General features: G+C 40.7%; 1 protein-coding gene across 2 annotated transcripts; it reads right to left on the reverse strand.

Moving 5' to 3' along the window:
* Window positions 1-135: 135 nt before the first annotated feature.
* On the reverse strand, window positions 136-11,678 carry ei24 (EI24 autophagy associated transmembrane protein). 2 transcript variants are annotated; one of them, XM_069670877.1, is made up of 11 exons: window positions 11,587-11,678; window positions 9,770-9,906; window positions 6,581-6,726; window positions 6,197-6,257; window positions 4,799-4,865; window positions 4,587-4,711; window positions 2,769-2,888; window positions 2,165-2,276; window positions 1,949-2,060; window positions 690-764; window positions 136-598 (listed from the first exon to the last, which is right to left on the reverse strand). In XM_069670877.1, exons 2-11 carry the CDS (start codon window positions 9,809-9,811, stop codon window positions 436-438), a joined length of 1,023 nt encoding a protein of 340 aa, XP_069526978.1. In that variant the 5' UTR covers window positions 9,812-9,906; window positions 11,587-11,678; the 3' UTR covers window positions 136-435. The 2 variants fall into 2 exon arrangements, with proteins under 2 accessions (XP_069526978.1, XP_069526986.1); XM_069670885.1 differs by lacking the exon at window positions 11,587-11,678 and adding an exon at window positions 11,365-11,453.
* Between the last annotated feature and the right edge of the window lie 284 nt (window positions 11,679-11,962).

Raw genomic sequence — 11,962 nt, forward strand, 5'->3', positions numbered from 1 at the left:
AACATATCTATGTGCAAGAAGTCGTTCAATCTGTGAAGAACATTAAGAGACTGTGCTTCTTCTTTCTGAATGCAAACCCTTCAACGTTAAAAAATCCTTCTTTAGTTTGCTTAAACATATTAAAACTACATGATGTCTTGTGCTGTAATTTATTAAAAGGAGAGTCACTCAAATGGCACATAATACAAAAAAAAAACAAAGAAAGAAAACTCACAAAAGAAAAGAAGAAGAGCTGAGTATATCACGTGTTTTGAGTGTGAGGCACGGGGCAGTCGATTTCTGTGTCACACTGAAAACGTGTCAGTTGTGGGTGCTGTGAATAAACAAAGGGCCAGAGAGGAGATAAAAACATGTAAACCCTTTGTCCTAAACCGCACATCATCTTCATCACACTGAGTGAAGCCCTTCATCATCCTGTCTCCTTCCAGTGGATCATCACTGGCTGGGCAGGGGTCTCTGGCGTGTGGGGGAGGTGTGGGGGGAGGACAGCCTCTCTGAGGAGGTGGACGACGTCAGGGACGACTGCAGGTGGACCGTCTTGTGGAAAAGTTTGTTGCTGATCATAACGACCAGCGAGAAGAGACGCAGCTGGAAGTGGCTGAAGAGGGGAAGACACAAACGTGATCAGTGAGTCGTGCGTTACAAGAAACTTCATCTTATAAAAGGCGTTTTCTGTATGTCAGACTCACTACAGCTTGGTTGGCGTCTTTGCCTCATTAGCGCTGATGATGAACAGAGGGAAGAGGATGGAGAACAAGCAGCCACTAGGTAGGAGAGAAAGGATAAAAAACATCACATACTGTTAATAAAAAAAGGATAACTCAGCCCACAGAGAAAATAAAGTTTGTTTTTCATAATGCTCGTTTAAAACTCTGCATGTTTTGTGGTATTTTGTAACTATTCTACATTTTCTACAAGTGTTTTCTAATCTTTTATTAACAGATAATAAAACATTTCATTTCTTTTTCAAGATTGTTTTCAGGCAGACAAATCTTTAACTGAAAACAGGATGTAATGGAGGCACTGTTTAGCTCAGTGGGTAAAGCGGGCGCCCTGTGAAAAGAGGCCACAGCCCACTACGCAGCCGCCGCAGGCTCGACTCCCCCCCTCTGCCCTTTGCTGCATGTCATGTGATTGTAGAAGGGAGAAAGGCCCAGATTAATGATAAGGTGGCCTTTATGGTGTATTTTTGATCTGGAATTAATAAAAGAACTTTTGAGACTGGATTGTGCACAAATTTTGCACCAATATGATGATGCTCAGAAGGCTTCTTTCTTAAACAAATAACATTATTAAAGGGCCAGTTCGCCGATTTTCAACCTCAGTCCTATCATGCTATTATGGGGAGCTAATGCCATTATGGTCGGAAAAAACAATTTTGCTCTGTGCCTTTAGAGGACGCTATCCGCTTCTCCAATGGACTGTATAAAACCGCCGCTAAACTACTAATGTAGACTGCAGACCTGAAGATTTTTCAGACAATCCACCGGTATATTCTCATCATATTTCAGATTCTGTACCGCTCTGACACATTGCCTGGAGCGATCAATGTCCATGACAAGAAAACTGTAGTATTTCACTCCAGCATCTCTTGCTGGGCCGTTCGTTCCAGAGGGAGGGGCGCAATGCACGCTGGGTGTTGTAGGAATGTGGAATGGACCAAACCACAAGCTATTTGTACAACTTTCTCCACAGCTATGGCGCCTATTTCAAATATTATTGCTTCTATTGATTACAGAAAACACCAGCTTTGACTGACAGTGGCTTTTTCCAGGGGCGGATTGCTCCTTTAAGGAATATTTAATAATCCTATAAGGACACACACACAAAATACCATCTCACAACATATTGTAATGAGTGAAGATAGTAAAAGTAAAGCAGCAGCTTGCAATTTTTTTTTTTTTTTCCATTATGAATGAACCTGTCTCTAACTTTCACTCTCACTTACCTGATGATATATGAGGAGGGCAGGGCAGTCAGCAGAGCCATGGGCAAACCGAAGCCGAAGTAATAGGGCCAGTTCCTCTCGATGTTGGACAGCCGCTGATGCATCTCAATGCCTTAAAGTAAAATAAACAACCACAGTTTTGTTCTCTGTTAAATCCAGGATGAGATTAGAAACACAGACAGGAAAATTGTTTCGAATGTTATACGAGTATCTCACCGTGGTTGAACCAGCGATACTCAAAGCAGTAGAGGGAGTAGAGCAGAGACATGTGGAGGAGGCTGACCATCTGTCCAATGGCATCGATGGGGAAGAGGCTAACGATCATACCCTGCAGGAGCACGAAAATATAGAACATTGTTATATTCACCGACTGCACCCAGAGCAGGTCATTTTCTTTAGCTTAGAGAGAAGATAAAAGTACTCAAAACAAGCAACAACATGCCTCTTCTCCAGTTTCTGAAACAATTTCAACCAAGTGACACTATTTATTTCTATACTTGTGTTCAGAGTCTAGGAATAAAAATGCATGCATGCCTCAGATGATGCTGATTGCAGCTGTTCTGAAAGAACAACAAGGCATTGCATTTCGATTCTGAACAGAATTTCTTCATGTCTCAGTCAGTAATGAGATATAACTTGCAAACATTTGATGAATCTGGGCCTTAGGTGACAGACCGCAACATCAGCTTTACTGCTACTGTTATTTTACATCCATTGTAAGGGATTCTGGGTATTTAAGTACTACAGTAATTTTGTAGTTCACACAGTGACAGAGGGAAAACAGTCTTTAAATAAAGGACACCAAAGTATCAGACTCTACCTGAATGAGGAAGAGAGCCTGGAGGAGGAGGTTAAAGAGCATGTCTGCGATGATCTTACTGACGCTGGGGAACGGCTGAGCTTTACATCCAGACACTTCGAACGCTAGGTCGGCTATGTCCTGCAACAGAGGATGATAGAGTACAACAAAAAGAACATTTTAATCATTAGGATTGGGAACACAATTGTCTTTAGATTTAAGAAGGCCGTATAGGATGGCAGCAGATGAAACTGTTGACAATGTTTGAATATGCCCTCAGTGCTACTAACATGAGAGAACTCTGTACAGTTTTTGTGACAGCCTGCATGTGAAGCAGCTGGAGTCAAAAGGTGTCAGTGTACATATGTACAGGATATTTCCCACTTTTTGGTGTTTCAGTGATAAAGGATCAGTGTGTCTCAGCCGCTTTGATGATGTAGCCCATTTGTGAAATCAGATGTATTTTACTCAAACTCTGTTACAAAAACTCATATTCCAGTAACATTAAAATGTGGTGTATTATATAGCCTTAGACAGCATGTCACAAATAGAGAGGTTCAGACACCTATGATACCTATTCCGATACCTAAACTTGCATATCAGCAGAATCCGATTCAATTAAAAAAATAAACATTATGTATTTTAACTTGTGTGCTTAAATTGAAGCCTTGCATGCCGTACACAATCATGTTTTACTGGTGAGACTGTAAAATTTCGCCCAATTGTTCACAATTTACTCGCTTCATCTTCTTCACAGCCTGCCAAGTCCTCATCAGGGATTTCAGTGAAATATATCCCGATTAAAAGCCTATATATTAACTTATATTAGTATGTAACGAACTGCAGTACCTCAGAGAGAGAGAAACAGAGAGAGTGCACGCATATGGACAGCGTGGACGCAGCGCAGAAAGTGGTCATTTGAGCATGAGACATGTTGTTCCGCAGTATAAATATCAGTTTAGTGAAGTGTATGAACTGAACTGTAGACAGGAGTTGTTGTTTACAGTGACAGACAGAGCGAAGGCTGTCTCATGCACGACTCCTCCGCAGGTTGAAAGTGCTACATTACGTGCATCATATATTTATTTTTGGACAAAATTATTGGTAGGGACCATTCAGTAATTTCCCTACCCAATTCTACGCCCTTGATATAGCCTGCCTGTCAATTGTTTTAAATCTAAATGAATGCAGATACAATTTGACCATAATTTCACCCATTTGTCCGGAACATTGAAAGCTTCCAGGACACGTGGACCGGCACTTTTTTTTAACGAAAACCCTGCTGTAGGGAACTTGGCTTGGAACCGGAGGGTGGCCGGTTCAAGTCCCGGCACTGACCAACCATGGAATTGGGGCTGGTAGCTGGAGAGGAGCCAGTTCTTTTCCTGGGCACTTTCGAGGTGTCCTTGAGCAAGGCACCAAATCCCCCGACTGCTCGTGGCGCATGTCCATGTGCAGCGCCCTCACTCTGACATATCTCCATTAATGCATGTCCATAGAGTCCTGTCTGTGCATGTGTGTACTTCGGGCCTTTGTGTGTGCAACATGTTTGTAATAACAGAGTGTAAAAATTGAATTCCCCTCTGGGATTAATAAAGTATGTCTTCTTTTTTTCTTCTTCTTAATAAAATGCGGTATTAGACGGGTGCACAAACTTTCCAAACCCATATCACACATTTTAGGCTGTAGGAGGAATTTATCATACTGGTGTTGGTACTGCAACAGCTCTGTTCACAAGACATTTGAGACTCTTAAAGAGGATACAATTTGATAACTTTGTGAATTTGGCATGTTAGACTGTGTCACTGGCCATTTCAGCCTTGTAAAGCAGGGTCTCACCTGGAACCAGATGGCATTGACTATCTTGCTGAGCACAAACAGAGGGAGAACCCAGAGAGCGCTGAAGACGGAGGTGAGGATGAACTCTAACCAGGACCACACACTGCCATGGAGGGAGGGGTCACCTGCAGAAAAGATAAAACACTTGTTTACTGACGGTCGCTACCTCAAACCTGAGAGCATGCTTGAGATTTGAAAGCAGCCATACATACCAATGATTCTTGCTGTAAGAGTCTGCAGCAGAGGGATAAACACCCGGTAGAAGAGAAACAGACTGAGCTGGAGACAAAATGAAAGTTACTTTTTAACTCTTGCAGACACAACAGACAACAGTGATGACAAAATCTGGTGTTTGGCTCAGAAAGATTCACAGACATTTACAGGACACATCAACCTTAACAAAATTTAAATCAAATACACAAGCTTTATGTTTAAGCTTCAAGTTTAAACCACATCACATGGTTGTGCTGAGAGATCAAAGAAATGTGTTCAGTTACAGCAATAACACTTATTCCTATTTCATTATTAAAGTGGTGTGTAACTGCATAGCATCTAAAATATTACTTGTATAACGTGTAAAAATGGCAACCGTATATTCAGTTTGGACTAACGAAAGCGAATGTCTGGTTCCTAGTAGGGCTGCACAATTTATCGTTTTACAATCACAACTGGGATGTGCACATGTGCAATAGTCACATCGCAGGACGTGCAATAGTGAAGCAAATTTAGTGAAACGAGAGATGATCGAGGAAGACTCTCCGTTATGCACGGTGGCTTATAAGTGAGATTATTCCTGTTATCAGCCGCACCTCCCCCTGGTGCTGGTTAACGCTGTGGCCACATAAACGGACCGTTCAGGGAGCGGATGTCCCGCGGAATGTTTACTCTGACTACATCTGCAGCACACACAACCTCATGCTGTGTGTGTGCTGACAGGAAGCAGGTGAATTTTTGTTTCATAAAGTTACTATCAGGGGGCTGATCAAACATATATTTGAACAGCGTTAGAAATTATATGACACGCAATAAATATCGCAGAACAAAACAATATCGCAATGTTAGTTTTTTCCAGTATCGTGCAGCCCTAGTTCCCAGCCTGCTAACCACTTTGAAATTCAGTGTTGAGCCCAGTTTGATGGAGGGGGAGGACAGCCTGATGCCGGACAGCAGCTCGACTCCTGTCTGTCTGCTGCTCAGGTGATGATTGTCAGTGAAGTTGCTTAAACCACTCATGAACCAGACATTTGGAGCTACAACCTGCTCTGCTGTGCATCGCCTGGTAAGCTGACAGCACTGTCAGCAAACAGATGGGAGAGACACTCCTTTGTGACCTGGGATTTTATAAATTGATTTCAGCAGGAAACACACTTTTACTTTCTCTGTGTAAATCTGAAGTTTTCCCATCACAGACAGTGAAATAAGTTGTTAAGTAAGTAATAAGTTAAGTGTTACAGGTAAAACAAGAGATGTATCTAGGCTCATGGAGGAGTTGAGTGTGCGCTGAACTAAAATAAAAAAGGAAATGATTGTATCTTAATATTTAACAGCTAAATGTGATCATACAAACAGTCCTGGGTTGAGTTCAGCTCCAAAGATGTTTAATCTCTTACCCAGAACACTCCTCCATTCCAGGCACAGCACTGAACAATCCTGCTGGCTACTTTGGGTTCACTGAAAGAGATAATAAACAATGATGTCAATAACTGTTGATTTGGTTCCACTTTTATAACTTAACCAAAGTCAGACAAACTCTTGGATCTCTGAATGTATTGGAGCCGTGGATTTTACTCACAGAAACGTGCAGTAACAGTTGGCAGGTCCTTTCAATTGCGCAGTGATTACAATAAAACATTTTGTATTAGCCCATTCATAAAGTTGCATTGCAAGCTTTTTTAGGAGAGCTTCTTATAATTCAGACGAATAAAAATATGATCCATGAGCATATCTGTCTCTGGTTAAGTACAGAGATCTGCAGCTGTTTTTTTAAAGCCTACTTGTCCGGTCTGCGCTCCTCGCTCTGTGCCCGTCTCTGTGCCAGGGCCCCGCTGGCCCTTCTCCTCCGCTGCTCTTCCCTTTTCTGCTGGATGCGGGCATCCAGCTTGGATATCGTCCCGATCCCCAATATGGAGTCCTTGATCCCCTAGAAAACCAGAGCGAGGGAGGGAATACACATAAGGTTATATTTCCTTATTTGTGAAAAACTCTCTCTGTATGTAGCAGTGACATTTCTCAATAGGTGCTTGATGAAGACAAGAATAAAGCTGATACAGATTTTAAATGAATATTTATGGTCTGGCTGTTTTTGTGTAAAAGCTGTGTATAGTCAATGTTTCAGGTCGAAGTTTATCTTTCTGAAAAACTAATCTCATTATCAACATTTTTCTTCTTATCTGGAAAACATGCATGTAGAGAATTTTGACCACATATAGCTGACGCTCTTTTAGAGTCAGGCAGATCTTATGGCTTGTCTGAAGCACTGACAATAGATAAGAAGCGGTCTTAGGCTCTCAGTTTTTGTAAACTGAAACCTCTGCAGTAGTGTCTCAAACCTGCATTTTGTCTAATGGCCAGCAGGAGGCGACTTCACTGGATAAAGAAAAGTATGAGTGTATATAAGCAGGAGAGAAAATTATCCTACCTCCCAGTTGATTTATAGCTTCAGTTAACATTTTCCTAAAGACGCACTCAATCACGAGTTTCAAGTCTTCTTAAAAACGGCATGATGTTCAACATTTATTGTGCAATAGACGATAAAGCTGGGTAGTTTTAGGGTATGTCTAACTTTGACAAGTTTGGTTCCAAATATCCAAGATTGGCTAAAATGCCAAACTGGAACTTTAAAACAGTAGTTCCCAAACCAATGGATGATGTTAAGGTGATTTTGTCTACTTATGTACAGTCCATATAGTCATTCGATTGAGTAAAATGCCACCATCATATTATCTTTCTTCTGTCCAACCTTCTAAAGCTATAACACATTAAAACATCTGTATTATCTATCTAAAGGTAGAAGCCTCCATCAGATCAGAGATGGATTGTGGAGGCTGAACATGACAGGATGTAGTTATAAAATGGTTTTATTCCTTATCTAGCTGGCTGTTGCTGTGAAAGTGTCTATTGTAGACTGTCTAATAGACGATACGGAGCCCAAATGTTGTCAATATTAAAACACATTAAAGGGCCAGTCCGCCAATTTTCAACCTCAGTCCTATCATGATGTTATGTGGAGCTAATTCCATTATGTTAGAAAGAAAATGCAATGTTGCTCTGTGCCTTTGGAGGACGCTATCTGCTTCTCCAATGGGCCCTGGAAAACCTCTGCCAGACTACGTGAAACGTGTCATCTGGCGGAGGCCAGGGAGCTCGCTAAACTACACTTGCTCAATCTAGGACGCCCGCCTCCGAGGTCATGTCTCGTTCAAAATTGTCAGGTTTGAAATGTAGACTGCAGACCTGAAGAGTTTTTAGACGATCCACCGGTATATTCTCGTCATATTTCAGATTCTGTACCACTCTGAGCCGTTCCCTGAGAGGGAGGGCCGCAATGCATGCTGGATGTTGTAGGAATGTAGATTGGGCGAAACCACGAGCTGTTTGTGCAACTTTCTCCACAGATATGGCGCCAATTTCAAATATTATTGCTTCTGTTGATTACAGAGAACATCAGCTTTGACTGACAGTGGCTTTTTCCAGGGGTGAACTGCTATATTGCTAAGTAATGACACTTTTCTTGACAGTGGCCGTCTGCTATTAGAATTAGCCACGTAGCTCCTGTTAGCTAGAGAAATGACAATGCCAAGGTTATTTTAAATAGTTAAAAAATGGTTGTTTTGGTCACATATTTCTCATGGTTTATAGATGTGTTATTTATTATCATGTATATTGAAATATAACTAAACTTAATTTTATATTGACATGTTGGGTTTTAATAGATAACTCCACAAAATCTTTTCAGCTAAAAGAAGATAGCAGAGAGCCAGATTATAAACGGGATAACAAAGGGGGATATCTGGAATTATGCCAAAGATAAACTTTATCTCTTTTGGACTACAGCCAGCTCACTTTCAAACTAATGGTACACAGAGATAAAGGTCAACGAAGTTAGACCGTCCTCATATGTCCTGGAAAGAAGTAGGCCGGACCCCCCTGCATTTGTTACCAGAGAGGATTTGTCTGATAACATTTGCATATCAGTCAGAGAGTACGTTTTTGAAGGGAATTTCGACAATACATGATCTTAAGTCATTATTTCTGTACCAATCACTTGTGAATTAAGGCAACAGTAAATTGTGTTGTTAACCCACTTCCATCTCCTGTTGGCTTTTACTACTATATAAGTTAGGCCATGTCCCTGTTTGCTGTCTGTTTTTTAAGCGCAAGCGTTTTCAGTCTGAAAACGGTGGAAACCTTTTTGCTCTGGTTTCCTGGTTGAACCACATTTTTCTCTGACACACTGTGAAGCAGTGTGCAACTGGCTTTTAGGTTTGTTTTTTCTAGTTTGATGTGTCAGGGGTTTTCCCGTATCAGCAGCGACGTGTATATAAACAATGCGGTATTAAAAAGGTGGTGCATGTGCATAGCAAAACATACGCAACAGGGGTGTTCAATGCACAATGGTTATATAACAGTTTTGCTACATTTTGTTTGGCTGAAACTACCTTGACAAAGACGAAGGCTTAGTTTAATTAGTCCTCTTTGCTTTACAAGATTCCTGACGGAGTGAAAGGACTCGAAAGTCTTTATGTGGCAGCCATGTGGGAGCTGGTCAAGTTCTCTAAAGGACAGGAGCTTTGTTGCTTCCTTTATTATCTTCTTTGGATTGGACACAATGAACCTCCTTTACAAAGGAACAGGACATAACAATATTTGATCCAGTGTTTATAAAGACTTTTTGGATAATATATTTTAAACATAACATATAAATATGTTGTTAAAGACATTTACAAACAGTAGGGTGGCAAAATATTCAAAACCTTTCTATATAGGTGTAGCTAATAAATCGAGCAGTGAGTGTATCCCTCAGCCTTTTCAAAATAAATCTGACTTGATCCATTAGTTTGAATGCCTGGATGCTGTTACAGCATCAATAAACCACACCCTTGTGTCTCGTCTCATAGTTTATGTGCGAGCATAGTGATTGTGTGCGTGTGTGTGCGTGTGTGTGTGTGTGTGTGTGCCCTTACCGTCGCAACATTGCGGAGGAAGGCCCTGACGCTGTCTGTCATCTCTGGACCAGCTGCAGATCCATCAACTGCAGAAGGAGGGGGGGTTGGTGACCTGGTGGTCAGCTCTCATGGCAGGGAGGGGCTCACCCAGTAACCTGCCACAACCCCAAAAAACAAGGAAACGAGGAAGTGAGGACAGAAGTGCTTTTGGGAAATGTACTAAATAATTTAAAATTGAGAAGATGTAAAACAGCGGAACAGTCCCTCTGGTATGCTGGGACTGGAGATACATTTTCTTTGGTGAATTTTCTTGCAAGGTTATATAAGGTCAACTTTGTTTACTTAGTTTTTCCATCCATGTCAGCTCTATAAATTAGCTTTAGTCACACTAAACACATTCATACAATTTGCCGATATTTTCCAACCCTTTTAGCAAATTCCTGGTTTTGATACCTATAAATTAGGCACGTTTTTTTTCCCACCTAAGTGTAGACAACATCAAGTCTCCCCTGTAGTGGAATTGATATCATTCCTATTCTTATTGTTGTGGTCCACTGGCAGATGCAGAAATAACATAATACAGTGCTTATTAAAATGTACACATTCAATGGGCAATATAAGAAAACTACTTAAACTATAGCATGTAACAGTGCATGCACACACTTGCGCCGAGGTAATGTCATAGCATTATGTCAAGCTTTTTTAGGGAATCATCGAGCATTTAGGCATAATCAAAGCGTTGTTTTATCGTCGGAAAAATGTCTGCTGATGCCGATATGTCACTTTTAAGCCATAATCTGTAGATACCGATAATGTGCCGATAATATCGTTGTGCATCCCTAAAATTAAATGATAGTGCTTTTAGAAATAGTGATATTGGCATTTCTAAACTTGGCCCTTAATCCTGTTCACGTATGAGAATCACCTTCAACAATGAAATTGTTATTATACTTTACTTAGAAACATTAACAGTTTCTGTTCATGACAGACAAACTGGTTTTTAGGCACCCTTCTCCATACTCAGGATTTTAGGAGCCATTTTGTGCTGAATCACAGTTCATAACTTTATTAACTCACCACATAGGAATTTAAAAGAAATGTGGTCATGCTAATTTGTGCTTTGTCACTTCTCTCTAACATGGTTCTTTGTTGTTTTAGTCTGAAGCTTTTTCTTTATCTTGGACATGATACTATGAAAACTATGTGGATGTTAAGAATGGATAAAGTTAGGAAACAAACTCGTTGCCAACTTTATGAAAACGGTGCTATGACAGGATCTGGTACTGTTAGCTTATCAAACTGACATTATGAAAGCACAGCTACCGCTAATGTCTGTTCAGTAAATGCTGCCATAGTCTGATTTATTCAATTACCTGCACGCTAACGTTATACAACAGCAACGTGACATCTATAACTCTCAAACTAACTGAATGTCCGTCAATTAAACATCTTTTGTGTGAAATTGAAATACAGCCAATGCCTCTCTGTGACACTGTGTGAGTGAACGTTAGCTAGCTGACTCAGTGTGTTAGCTCAAATGATAGCTAACACTCAGTGTAAGCTAGCTCTGTGTGGCCTACAAAGGGAGTCTTAACACTTCAATATATGATCACCTTCATTATGTGTCCAGTGTGGTCATCATAACGCCTCTGGTTTCATGATATTTGACTTTCGTTGGTTTGTTTAAGGCTCTGCTAGCTTGTCTGTCTGTACTGCTAACTAGACGTTAACGCTTAACAACTATTTTAACTCTTGTGTTTTTCTTCAAGACAACACCTCAAAAAGAGTGTAAAGTCAGAGACAGCGCGCGCACTTTACCGTCATATATTTCTTACCTCATGCGACAGGCTCGGGATTAAAATAACTTCGTCAATTCTTTCTTTAGCCCCCTTAATGTGACAACAACAACAACAACACTAAACACACACGAGCAGCAGCAGCAGCAGCCAGGGCCGTGGAAAACACATTGCGCAAACTCCGACTTCGACATGGGAAATGTAGTCCTTCTCAATGGAAGACGTAAGGCAGATAAAGGGAGCATCTCATTTACCTCGTCAACGTTAAATAGGGAAATAGCGCCTTAAAACAATTATTAAAATGTTTGCTTATGTGTTCATGATTTTAATATACTATTAACATTTTAAAAATGTTTAAACACCTCTTAAAACAATTTTATATAAAACATATTGCATATTATGTTGTCTTTTTGTT

This window comes from Semicossyphus pulcher, unplaced genomic scaffold (genome assembly GCF_022749685.1).
Source record: "Semicossyphus pulcher isolate SPU_LCO1_2020_fin unplaced genomic scaffold, fSemPul1.0.p SCAF_10, whole genome shotgun sequence".
In the NCBI taxonomy this organism is placed as follows: domain Eukaryota; kingdom Metazoa; phylum Chordata; class Actinopteri; order Labriformes; family Labridae; genus Semicossyphus; species Semicossyphus pulcher.